The sequence below is a fragment of the Onychostruthus taczanowskii genome, unplaced genomic scaffold (assembly GCF_017590055.1).
Source record: "Onychostruthus taczanowskii isolate IOZ18803 unplaced genomic scaffold, ASM1759005v1 scaffold17, whole genome shotgun sequence".
NCBI lineage: Eukaryota > Metazoa > Chordata > Aves > Passeriformes > Passeridae > Onychostruthus > Onychostruthus taczanowskii.
Genome location: NW_024498906.1, coordinates 14,254,987 through 14,268,197, shown reverse-complemented (window position 1 = coordinate 14,268,197; position 13,211 = coordinate 14,254,987). Strand labels below are relative to the sequence as shown.

The 13,211-nt window shown below is 42.3% G+C and overlaps 1 protein-coding gene across 6 annotated transcripts in view; it reads left to right on the top strand.

The window, feature by feature from the left end:
* PRDM15 (PR/SET domain 15) overlaps positions 1-10,828 on the top strand; it is a 36,346-nt gene extending 25,518 nt beyond the window's left edge. For 5 of the 6 annotated variants that reach the window (XM_041399890.1, XM_041399891.1, XM_041399888.1 and 2 more), the window contains exons 17-25: positions 185-348; positions 784-863; positions 1,450-1,569; positions 2,310-2,441; positions 2,940-3,023; positions 3,211-3,386; positions 4,505-4,585; positions 4,920-5,132; positions 6,007-10,828. In XM_041399890.1, coding sequence (XP_041255824.1) covers positions 185-348; positions 784-863; positions 1,450-1,569; positions 2,310-2,441; positions 2,940-3,023; positions 3,211-3,386; positions 4,505-4,585; positions 4,920-5,132; positions 6,007-6,486 — 1,530 coding nt within the window. In that variant the 3' untranslated portion in view covers positions 6,487-10,828. The remainder of the gene's footprint in view (positions 1-184; positions 349-783; positions 864-1,449; positions 1,570-2,309; positions 2,442-2,939; positions 3,024-3,210; positions 3,387-4,504; positions 4,586-4,919; positions 5,133-6,006) is intronic. The other variant, XM_041399889.1, reaches the window with a different exon arrangement.
* Positions 10,829-13,211: the final 2,383 nt, after the last annotated feature.

Sequence of the window (13,211 nt, the reverse complement as noted above, 5' to 3'; positions counted from 1 at the left end):
TTCTCTTTGTAATATCCAAAGAGTTTCAGGCCTAAGCCCAGCTGTCACAATCAGGTTTTTCATCCAGTGGCACACAGGATTTTAGTGCTGCACGGGATATTTATGTCTGCTCGATGTTACCTGCTCGCTGCTGTGCCCGAGGACTTTTTTCCCCCCTTCCATTCACTATTGGTTCATTCCCCAGCTGACCTTTGGCAGAGGGAAGGAGTACCTGAAGCACATCATGGACGTGCACAAGGAGAAGGGTTACGGCTGCAGCATCTGCAACCGGCACTTCGCCTTGAAGGCCACGTACCACGCGCACATGGTCATCCACAGGGAGAACCTGCCCGACCCCAACGTGCAGAAGTAAGGCTTGTTCCACTGAGAAGAGCTGGCTGCTTGGACTTCTAATGGTTCTGCCACCTGGGGTGCTCTTAGAGAATTTTTGCTAAAATAACTGTGAAATTGGGGGGTTAAAATGTTTACTGCGGGTTTGGAATGCGTGTCGCGGGTGATTGGCTTCGCACGGATTGACGAGTCAGCAGCCCCCCCAGTTTGGGCTTAAAATCAGTGATTTTAATAAATGGTTTTGAAAAAAAATGGAGTGTATAGCAATGCCAGACTGCTCCAAGCTTGCAGTCAACTTGGGGGTTTCTTAAGGCTCATTTAGAAAAACTTGTGCTTCAAGGAACTTTTGGAGTAATTAGTATTAGCAAATGAAATCTACTGAGTGACAGAGATGCCTGAGAATCACCTCTGACTCAAGAGAAGAATCACAGTTTTTGGTCTCTTTGGTTTCAGATACATCCATCCATGTGAAATCTGTGGGAGGATTTTTAACAGTATAGGAAATCTGGAAAGACATAAGCTTATACATACAGGTAAAAATATTATTTCTTTATAATTATCAATACTAAAGAGAAATTTCTGTTACTAGTACCTGCCTTTTATTTTTTTTTTTCTTGCTAGAGGATTTTCACTCTATGTTACATTAAGACAAATACAATATTTATTCTTCTAGAGTCAGCCAGTTTTCAAAGCAGGTAATATTAATGAAGAGATTTGATCTGGACACACAATCCAAATTCCTAGTTAATATGTTTGCAGGATTCACCTAATTCTATATTCTGTTCTTCCCCAAATTCTTATCCATGCCACCTTCTCACCATTACACAGGCTGAAACCTGCTATTGCAAAATCATTTTTAACAGCTCATTACTATTTCATGCTATTCAGTCTTCTCCTACCTCAGGCTTTATCTTTTTATTCTCACACAAAAAAACCAGCTTTTCTCTCTCTTCAAAGTCTTCTAATTTAATTTGGGCTACAATATCCATGAAAGGTGTGCTTGTAAGCATAGGTGGGCTGTTGCCCTCTAATTCACCACTTTAATCAATTTTTAGGAGATGCACATTACTCATTGACATTTTTTTTTTGTTTACGTTGTCTTTTAAATTTATTTTCAAGGTGTTAAAAGTCATGCTTGTGAGCAATGTGGCAAATCATTTGCTAGAAAAGACATGTTAAAAGAACATATGCGAGTCCATGATAATATCCGAGAATACTTGTGTGCAGAGTGTGGCAAAGGTATGTCTGATGCCTCGTTTTCCATTCATTGTGATACTGAGTAGCAGGTGAATATCTGAATTAAAACAACTTCCATGCTGGGAATAGTGGCAGTGCTGTAAATCCTGCATTTCTGACCGGTAGAAAATGTATTAATCAGCAGCATTGTTGTTACATGAGCTGTCCTGTATTGTACAGTTTGGTTTCATGGGCTATAACACAACACTGATTTCAGTAGAATTTGTTTCTGTCAGGTTGAGGAATGCCTGATATGCAGCACAAAAGTGAATGCAAGTTGATCTTTTCATTCTGGGCTGTTTACAGGCTTAAAAAAGAGAGTTACATTTCTCTCTGTAAGAGCTTTAAGAGTCAAAGTCACTTTGACTTTTTAAATTTCTCGTGTTATAACTTGAACAAGTCTGAGCTGGTGTTTTAGTGAAAGAATGTAATAAGTCTGACACCTCTAAGGATGTAATAAGTAATAAGTCTGACACCTCTGACATCCTCTAAGAATGTTTTATCTTTGCTTGTCCCTGCTCTTTCATTTCTCTATTAGTGATTACTCAGATGCTTTCCAGAGCTTTTTTTTTCTGGAATTAAAATAGTAATGATGAAGTGCATTGCTGGATAAACAATTAAAAATATGGAACTGTGGACTCGCAGCAAATATAAAATAGAGCTGTTAGTTAACAACATGAGCCTGATTTCTCCCCTGAAGGTGGGAGTGATGGACTGAGTGTCCTGTGCCTTCTGCCTCACAGGAATGAAGACAAAACATGCCCTTCGTCACCACATGAAGCTGCACAAAGGGATTAAGGAATACGAGTGCAAGGAATGTCACCGAAAATTTGCACAGAAAGTCAACATGCTGAAGCATTACAAGAGACACACAGGTAGGACTCCAAAGATGGACAAAAGTTGCACTGAATCAGTAAAATCTTTCCCAGGTGAACTCTTACCTAGAGCAGTCAGACAGTATGACAAAAACTAATAAAATATGCATGTTCTGCTCTTTGAAAAGTGAGATTTTGTCCTGCCCTCAACCAGGACTATTTGTTCTACAAAAAAATGCAGTTTAGTTGGTTTCAAGTTTTGCTTTTCTTTAAGGTTCTTGGTCTAGGGTAGCTCTACAGTGTTTGGTTTGTTTTAAGTTAGTTTCAGGTTGTGATTTTCCAAAGCAAAATTTTACTTCCCACATCAGTTTCTCCGGGATTTATTTTCTGCTGGATATAGTGGACGGGTTTAGCTAAAAATAGCTGGTGAAGCTGGCCTTCTGCCTTTTTTTTTTTGTCTGTGATTTTTATTTTTTTAATGTTACTAATACAAAACTCAGAATTGTCCCAGATACCTTCAGGCTGCTTTCACAGGTGCCAAATGTGCTTTTCATGCAGGAATCAAAGATTTCATGTGTGAGCTCTGTGGCAAGACGTTCAGCGAGAGAAACACAATGGAGACTCACAAGTTGATTCACACAGGTAAACCTTCTAAAAAAACAGCATCCAGCAAAAATACCTTAATTTTTCTCCTTAATTTTGATTTAGACTGGCCATTCTTGGAACTAACGTTGCACCTCCTGTTACCAAACATAAATTCTTGCTCTTGTTGAGGCGTTGGCAATCTGATGCTCATCCACTGGGTTTCCTTCCTTCTCTCTGCCACCAGTAGGAAAACAGTGGACATGTTCAGTGTGTGACAAGAAATATGTCACTGATTACATGCTGCAGAAGCACATCCAGCTCACCCATGACAAGGTGGAAGCCCAGAGCTGTCAGCTGTGTGGCACCAAGGTTTCTACCAGGGCGTCCATGAGTCGACACATGAGGCGTAAACACCCAGAGGTGAGTGAGTTTGAGTGGTGGAATTTTTTAAAATTTTTTTTTAAGAATGTTTATGGCCTTTGGTGACTTGAAAGGAGATTACTGTCTTTCCCTCTGTTTTTTTTTTTTTTTTTTTGTTTTTTTGGGCCCAGTTTTAAGTAGTATCTGTCAAACATGGACTTAACTAATCAGCTATTTCACTATCTGATTGTCAGTCCCTAAAAGTGAAGTTCTTCTGATTATTTAAATCTCTTTTCTTTTTCTACCCCGGCTTAAATATATGTTTTTTCATGTTTTGTCTCCATCCATTAGTGAGTATAATGGATTCTTTGTTCCCCATTGTGTTCTCTGTGTTCAGAAGTGATCTGAAAGAAGTGGTGAATAGAGAGGTGATGGCAGCATCTGCTGATGATGCAAAATTATTCTCAGCATTAAAGATAAATGCTGACTGGAGAGAATCTGGATTAGAGGGATTTTTTGTCTGACCCCAGCAGAGTTTTTTCTGTGTTCTAAAAATTGTGTTTCTCCTCAGCATTTCCTGTTTAGGTTTGACTAAGGCTTGTCTGTTCCCTTTGAGGCTTTTAAATTTTTTTTTACCTACCAATTTTTCATTAGCATTGCTTTGCTGTTTTATTATGGTGACTGTGAAGGAAGTCAACAAAATGCTTTGTTTATTGATTTGGGGATTTAAAATGCAGCTACATATCTGAAATCCAGAGGGCAATCTGTCTCTGTTCTTTGATGAGCTGAGATGTGTAGATTCATCTGCAAATAATGAAGTAGGACACAGTTGATAGGTTTATAAATTGAAATGCTAACATAATACTTCTTTTTCCAAACAAGAAAATTTTCCGTAGAATTCATCACGTCCCAGAGGGTTATGTTCTGTCTAGAATAGGAAAATGGACATGTTCTTTTACTGTGTTTAAATTTTGCTGGATTTCAGCAAGAGGGGAAAAGGTGATATGCCAAAAGGTTATTTTAAAAAGCCACAATTAACTCCCTGTATTAAATACTGTATGCAAAGTGCTGGATTACACCTCTTTTGCTTGGTGATGGGGTTTATTAGGGAAATGCTGTCCTGTTTGACTGTGGTTTGCAGTGCTGCAGTTCTGCAGCTGACACCTCTTTGTGTTCAGATTCTTTCAGTGAGGATTGATGATTTAGAGCCACTGCCAGAGACAACCACCATTGATGCCTCTTCAATTGGGATTGTTCAGGTGAGTTCCAGGCCTGCTGCAGGGTGAGGTGGGACAGCACTTTTTGGGTACAGAACACAGCTGGGCGTGGGCTGATGGCTGAGGAATGTGCTTTTTTAGAGAGTCAGCCCCAGTGGAACATGTCCAAGCAGCCACAAGCTGCTGATCTGCTTGGTTGTATAACAGGCAGATGGTAATCACAGGGTGAGGTCTCAATCCCTGGAGTCAGGATTTTGCTAAAGTTTGTTTCTTTGCTTGAGAACTGACAGTAGACCAGCTTCAGGTGATTGTCTCTTACTTGGAACCTCACTAAGCAAAAGGACTTGATGTTTTGTTTGGAAATCTGTTGCTCCAGCCGGAATTAGCCTTGGAACAGAGTGAACTACCAGAAGGGAAGCAGCACATAAAGGTTCCTAAACATGGCCAGGAACAAAAACAGAAGTCAGGTGAGGAGGAGGAAGCTCAAGTGCCTGAGGACCCTGCCTTCAGTGAATACACAGAGAAGGAAGGTGAATTCACAGGGAATGTTGGAGATGAGACTAATTCAGCTGTACAGAGCATCCAACAGGTGAGCTGCAGGAGGAGGGTGATGGGTGCCATTGCTTAGAGGGATAATCCTTCTTTTGGTTAAAAAAGCATCACAAAAGAGTGGTTGGAAGATTTGGAGCTGATTGGATAAATTGTGGTAACACAAAGATGGGTTTAAAAGAAGTTGGACCAATAAGCTCCTCATGTTTGTTTTTATGTCTTCTGGTGTTAGCATCAGCTTGTTTGTGTTAGCATCAGCTTGTTTGCTAGATTTGCTAGCTTGTTTGGCTGAAGCTGGGATTAAAAGAGTGAAAGTTAATTTGTCTGTTTGTCTGAATATTGCATATCCCTCTCTGCCATCACCATCTTACTTCTACACATGGAAGTTAGTACATTCCAAATTTCCTACTTTCCCATCTGTGTGTGACTTCTCTTGCTGGCACCATGTGAGCCCACCAGCACTTCCCTGGTGTTGAGGTGAACTCTCTGTGTGTGGAGACACGAGGTTTGACTCCATGTTTCTCAGAAGGCTGATTTATTGTCTTATATATTATACTAAAATACTACATTAAAACTATACTAAAAGAACAGAGAGAAAAAATGATCAGAAGGCTACAAAGAACAGGAATAGAATAGAATGCATAACAAAATCCTGTGACTGCTCACAGCCTCGGCACAGGTGGCTGTGGTTGGTCATGAATTGAAAACAATCCACATGGAGCAATGGAAGATGCACCTGTTGCATTCCACAGCAGCACACAGTTATTGTTTACGTTTCTTCCCTGAGGCCCTCAGCTCTCAGGAGGGAAGAAATCCTAGGAAAGGATTTTTAATAAAATGTCACAGCTACACCCTGGTATTTGGTGGTCACTCAGAAGCTACGAGGCTGAGCTCACCTTTGTGTTTCTCCTCAGGTGGTGGTGACCCTGAGTGACCCGAACGTCACCGCCCCCTCCAGCTCCGTGGGACTCACCAACATCACCGTCACCCCCATCACCACGGCAGCTGGCACCCACTTCACCAACCTGCAGCCCGTGGCCATGGGCCACCTGGGCACCCCGGAGCGCCAGCTGCAGCTGGACAACTCCATCCTGACCGTCACCTTCGACACGCTCAGCGGCTCGGCCGTGCTGCACAACCGCCACAGTGACATTCAGCTCCTGCCGCAGCCCGAGGTGCCCAACCCTCAGTCCGTGGCCCATTTCATAAACCTGACCACGCTGGTGAACTCCATTGCTCCCCTGGGCAGCCAGGTGACAGAACAGCACCCCCTGAGCTGGAGGTCAGTGCCTCAGACTGACGTGCTGCAGCCCCCGGCGCCGGCCGCGCCGCAGCAGCCGGGCCAGCAGCCCGTTCAGACAGAGCAGCAGCAGCAGCAGATGTACAGCTACTAATTTATATTGGGGAGATGCTGGCGTGGACAGTACTCAGAGACACAGAAAAACACACAGACCTTTGGAAAATTTCTACTAGGATTGTTTGCTGGATACCAAACAGAGATGGGAAAATGTTTATGAGGATGAAATTGAAGCTGAAATTGGCAGATCGCCCTGCAGCACCCCGCTCGGAGATTGTCACGCTGTCTCTAGACCTTGCACTGTCTTAAAAAATAACAGAAAGGGAAAATAAAATCTCACCACAAATTCAGCACCCCCTTGCAGTTGTGCACTAAGATCGAGGTTTGACAGGTGCATCATCACACACCGTAACCAAAGCAGGGAAATTCTAAATTTTGCGGCACTTGAGATGTCCAAAAACCCTTTCAGCCATACCGTGTCACTTCTTTCCAAGTCTGGAAGTGGCATCTGAAGACCTTGTTCACAGTGGGTGGAATGTCCTTGTGGTCAGCTGGTAGAGACTGAAAGTGAAGACACAAAGGGGCAAAAAACAGGATTTGTCTTTGTTTCTTACCTTCTTTAGGTCTTGTATTTAACAGCATCGGTAAAGTAGGTAGAATTTGGGATTTTGGGGTGGGCATGAGTGTGGTGTGGAAGAAAATATTACCAATTATTTCCATTTTAGTTATGGGAAAAACCCTGAAACCATCAGACAGTGTTAGTGCTGCTTGAGCTGCAGAGCTGGTCTAATGCTCTGTATTATGGTCTTGTAGTCAAGTTTCAATCAAACCAATTACAAACTGAAAGAAGAATGTGATACAGTTTTATGTGATTTTTCAAACCTGCTCTTTTAATCTTGCTTTTAGCTAATAGGCCTGAAGAGCAATCAATCCCCTTTGATGAAGTTCAGGATGTGAATTTTTTCAATTGGACTTATTTCATCCTGTAATAAACATTTGAGAAAGCATTCTTTTTATATTTATATATATATATATGTATGTGTATACACACACATATATATATATATATATATCTTTTGTATTTTACTGTGTGTTCCTGGTGAGTATTTGTGTAAAAAACACTGTTACCAACACAATTCATTAATTCTTTCATCCCCATGTCACTGCTTCTCATGGAAAAAACATATGGATTCTGTTCCTTCTGTTCTGAAAATTTATTTCCAAAGTTCACAGCCACACACACTTGTGTGAAGTGCAAGAAAAAGGAATGTCTGAAGCATATTCTGTGTCCTGCCACACGGAGTCAGTGTGCCCCAGTGTATAATGAGTGAGGTTTGCATGACTGCTGGGGATGCAGATCGTGGGTTGGGTCAAGCACATCTGTGCTGACAGAACCCCTTCATTTCATTCTCCATCCATGGATGTGCAGTCTGGACTTTTGCATGTCAAGAAGATAATGTTATTCCCACAGGGAAAATGAGCTGGTAGCAAAAAGGAATAAACTAAATATATATATATATATATATAATATCCATATATATATATATATAATGTTGTTGCTTGCAGTCCTGAGGGGCAAACCCTGCTGTGGCTGAAGAACAAGGTCTTTTGGAGCAGCAGACTGAGCCACAGAACTGTGCTGAGGGTTTTTTTTTTTTCCCTGAGGATAAAGCAGCTGCTGTGTCTGACAGTGGGGATGGATTGGTGGTTGTAAAAATCCTGTCTGTGCTTATTGTATTTATGGAAAAAGTTCTATGTTTTAGCAGAAATATGAGTAGAAACGACTTCAGCTTTGAAAGTCTCTATTAACATGGACTACTTGATCCCTAAAGGTTGCCTTACAATCTCTACAACAAATTCTCCCAAAGTATAAATGCCTGGATATTAAAATTAACCTCCAGTGATGTTCTTGGTGCCATGGCTGTGTCCAGAGGCTTAGTGTGGAGACCCTGGGGGGCATCCCCTGGTCTAAGGAGACACAAGAACCTTCCCCCAAAAAGCTGTTAGACCCCATTGGCTCCTTCCCTTCTTCCTGTGTCTGTTCCTATGTTTCTGAGCCACTCCTTCCCTATTCCCTGACTGGCCCTCACCTTTGTACTGCCCTGAGACCAGGGTCAGCCCCAGGCCCCTGTACAGAAAAAGCCAGACCCTCCACGTGTGTGTGTGTCTGGGACCTGATCATCTCACCATGCAGCTGAATAAAACATCTGTGGATATTATGCAAAAGTCTTTTTTTGCTTCCTTACCCTGGACTATGCTAGCAGCAATTCAGCCTGCTGCAGCTTGGTGTACCAAGCTTTGTGTAAAGCTGCAGGACAGGGATAGCAGAGGGGTTTCTGGTGACAGAATTTGTGTGTCAGAGGAGCAGAACTACTTTTAATTAAAATGTCAACAGGTCTATAAAATACCTGCATGGGAGGGACCAGTATTTGATGGGACAAGGATGCTTATCAGAAAGAAAAGTACCTTTTTGCCATGTGGGAAAGAGAATTTTTCATTCCCTGCTCACTTCTGTCTTCCTTAGGTACTTTTCACACAAATACTGTGAGATCCTCTAATTTTTTTAAAGCCTCCCAATATCCTGAGTACAGTTCCTGGATTATTTTACCACTGGCTTGAGCTACTTCAGTTTCTCCTCAGCTGTCCTGCCCACAAATGCTTCTGTTTCACACCAAACCAATGGGCAAGAGGAAGCCAGGTTTTATTTAAAAAATAGATTGTTTATGTACTTGAAACTTTTTTTTTCCCCCTCTGTTTGGTGCCTGATTGGTAAAGGCACATTATCTTTTGCCAGGGTAGAAAGAGGAGGGAAAAAAGGGAAGGAAAGCAAAATCTGTGATTCTGTGAAATGGAGACCTCCTAGGTTGAGTTGTTGTGGTAAATACAGAATTTTTACACAATCTAAGTTTTGTTGAGACACATGCAAATGGTGATTAGGCTTTTAATTGGGGAGGAAGAGGTTTTTTACCTTAGCAGAGTCCATCTTCTCCATGTTGATACTACTGACAGGGGCATTTGTGCTGCACTGAATCAACCTGCATCATTTTAACACATAATTTCCTGTTTGATAAGAGTAGCACTCAGAGGAAATCAACCTTGAGAGACCTCTCTGGCTTCACAAAATCTCTTATCCAAATACAATCCCCTGGTTTTCTGTGCTTTTATGGGGTTTGGCATCCCTCCCTTGCTACCTGGCCTCAGTAACCTCATCCAGGCAATGGGATCTTGCCTTTCTGGCAGTGGTTGATTCCAGGTGATTTTAGAAGGAATGATCCCACAGGAAGTGCTTGCATGCTGGTTTTCACATCGAAATGTCCCTCTTCAATCTCTCAGAATCCCTAAAATCATAGAACAGCCCAGGCTGGAAGGCACCTCAAAAGATGATTGATCTGCTCCAGCATTTTTCTGGGGAAAGGGAGCATAGGTGAGGTGATAGAATAATGAAATCATCATTAACCTGTCTAATTGCATCTTTTAAACCTCCAGTGAGACAACTCTGGGATGGTTGTTCCAGGGGCTGATTGTTCTTCCTGTAAAAATTACCTTAAATAACGTTCAGGAGAGGAAAATATAACCACTGGAAAGGCTTTGGTTAGGCCAGGCAGTAGAAATTTCTCCAAATATCTTCCCAGAGCACTCCTTTGAGACAGGATTGTGAGTTTCTCCACAACCCTTGCTGTGATGCCTCATCATCTCCCAGCATGATTTTATTATTACTCCTGTTATTAACATCCCTGTGAGAAAACAAATGCATCTTGGGTGTGCTGCACCATGGGGGAAAAAAAAAAAATTCCAGGACAAATTATTCTGTTTGCTTTTTGTTTCAAACGGTTTTGTTTGGAGATGTTGGAAATTGCTGCCTTTTCAGACAGAGCTTCCCTTGGACAAGCAGTGACTGCTCTCCCAACTAAACCTTTTCCAGGTGAATACCAAAGCTGTACTGATGCTGTTTTCAAACTGCACAAGAAATAAAACCACTCCACAAGGGATGCGCAATCTAAATTTCCTCTGCCTTTTCAGCTGTAGGATGTGAAGGCTAATTTATTGTTTTGCATAACAGCTGTTCAGTCACAAACTGGAATGAATTACTTTGAGCCAAAGGAGTGATGTTGTGTGGTGTTCTGTGTATTGTCATTGTTTATTGCTAAGACTATTATTTAATTGAATGCTGTCTGTGGCACACTGGGCTCTGAAGTAAAGGAGCATCGAGGTACAGAACCCTTTCTCTGCCAGTGTTATTCTTTACTGTTCCTTAATTAAGATATCAAACTTTTTTCTTCCTTCAAATCTCTTAGATTTGCCCCAAAGCCAATAACATTAACTCTCATTCTGTGGAACTTTGTACATCCCAAATTATAGAAACATGGGGTAGCATTCGAAAATATTTATGCTGTAGCTTGTTATTGGTAATAAGAGAAAGTAAAAGAGATTGAATCTTTCATGGTTTCTGTGCTGAGTTCTCTCAGAAGAATTGACTGTATCAAGTGTTACTATGCTTTACAAAACTAATTTTTTTTTTTAAACTATGAAAATTGAGTATTTTTGCAGAAACCCACCAGCCAGTCTCCTGCCAGTCTAACCAGCCACATTTCTGTACTCTTTTATTGTTCCAGAGATTGCCTGAAGTTAACATCCAGGTAACAGCTGGATTTATTTCAAGAACTGAATTCCCTGCCAGGCTGTCAGTGATTTGTTCTGCATACTCAAAGATGTCTCAATTTCTCATCTGGAAAACCAGGAATGGAATAAATACCACACATCCAAGTGACAGTCATATCCAAATTACAGGTACCCCATGCAAATGCTTGGGGTAAATATCTTTGTGAATACCTTGGCCAGTGATGAGATTTCCTTGGTGCTGTTTAATAATAATGTCACTCCTGATTCCTTTTGGCCTGACATTTATTATTGATTTGGGTGTAAACCAAATATTCACATTTGGAAATTGTTGTAAACTCTTTAACACTTGTATTCTTGGCCCTCTTATGGTTGGGCTCATCTGTAAAAGGAGATGAACATTGTAGGAGGATCTGCTCATCCACACCATGATGCACAGCAAAGCTCTGCTTGAAAAGCACTTTTGGAGGCAGACATGCAGCCAAATGACTTGAATCTCTGAAATTACCAAGGTTTCTTTCCAAATAATAAAAAGCCCAATAGGGCTTTTGCCCTACAGCAAACCCAAAGTCTCATGGTGGCAGCAGGATAAAGGGAAAAAACCATTTCTATCATGTCTCTCATCAACTTGACTTGATTGTCTTGAGTATTGATTTTGCACTGTTTGTGGCAGGAAGCTGTTAAAAAATCAGTGCAGCCACGGTTGGAAAGGATGTTTCTTGCCCTGAGATGCTTCGAGAAAGCTTTTCTGGAATTATTTTCCCTCCTGGGTGCTGCAGGGCTGTTCTGCATCTGTACTGCTGCCATCTCACTTCTGCAGTAGAATCTTAAATCTCAGAATGGCTCTGTTTGGAAAGGACCTTAAAAATCATCCAGCTGCACCCCTGCCATGGCAGGGACACCTTCCACTGTGCCAGGCTGGTCCACCCCCAGTGTCCAGCCTGGCCTTGGGCACTGCCAGGGATCCAGGGGCAGCCACAGCTGCTCTGGGCACCCTGTGCCCCTCACAGAGAAGAATTTCTTCTCAATACCAAACCTACCCCTACTTTCTTCCAGTTTAGAGCCATTCCCCCTTCTCCTGTCACCACATACTTTTATAAAAAGTCCCTTTCCAGCTCTCCTGTGCAGCTGATGATGGCTGAAACACTGGATTACTCATCCAAAGAGTCCAAGCTCACTGTTGCTAAATTCCCAATATCTGAGCAGAAAGTGTCCTGGAGATTTCAGTGTCACCCCCAGAGTAAGGATTCCATCAACATTTGGGGTGAAATGCCCTTTTTATTCCTGCTTTATATCCAGGAACTGTGTTGGCCAGTTGACCAGTGCCTGGTTAGCTGCTGACACTTTTGAAAAGCTGATTATTGGGTAAAACATCTGTAAGGCAGCTGATATGAAAAGCAAGAAAAACTACTGGGTTTGGAGGTTTATTTCATTTAAAGCTGAGTTTTTCAATCCTAATATCTTTGCTGTCACTTGAGTTCTTTCTTGTGTTCTTCTGTTTGCTTGCAGGTTTCGATTCTGGAAGGTTTTTAAGGTATCCCAGAAAAAAAAAAAAGAAAAAAAAAAAGTAGTAATGGCAGAATGAGGAGTTAAAATGAGGAGAACAAGTGATGCTCATTTTCTGCAGATTCCCATCCTTCTGCTGCCCACCTGAGCCTCAGGTGTGCTGTGATGGGTGATGGAGGCTGGAGGAAGGAGGCAGCACAAGCTCTGGCTGCTCTGGCAGAGCTGTGGCGTGGGGATTGACGTGCAGGGTGTTGTTAGTGAGAGCAGCCAGCTCTGCCAGCTCTGCCAGCCTTCCCCTCCAGCCCCGTGCTCGTGTCAGTGCCTCTCCCAGCACAGCCTTGCTCAGAGCTCAGGGGAACCTCAGAGTCTCCAGGATTCGTGTCTTTCATGTCCAGTGAATGTGAAATCACAGAATCCTTTCAGGCTGGGAAAGACCTCTGAGATCACAGAGTCCAAACTGTGACCTGGACTGGAGTCCAGCTCACTTCCAGCACCACACAGCCAGGGCTTTTATTCCCAACATCTCCTTTTCCATCTCTGTTCCTGTCCTTCCTCACCACCACAGAGAGAGTGGGCAAATCTTCTGCTGGAGGCCTAAGGCAGAATCACAGAATCATTTAGGCTGGAAAAGACCTCCAAGATCATCAAGTCCAACTTTTGTCTGATCCCCACCCTGTCCCCAGCCCAGAGCACTCAGTG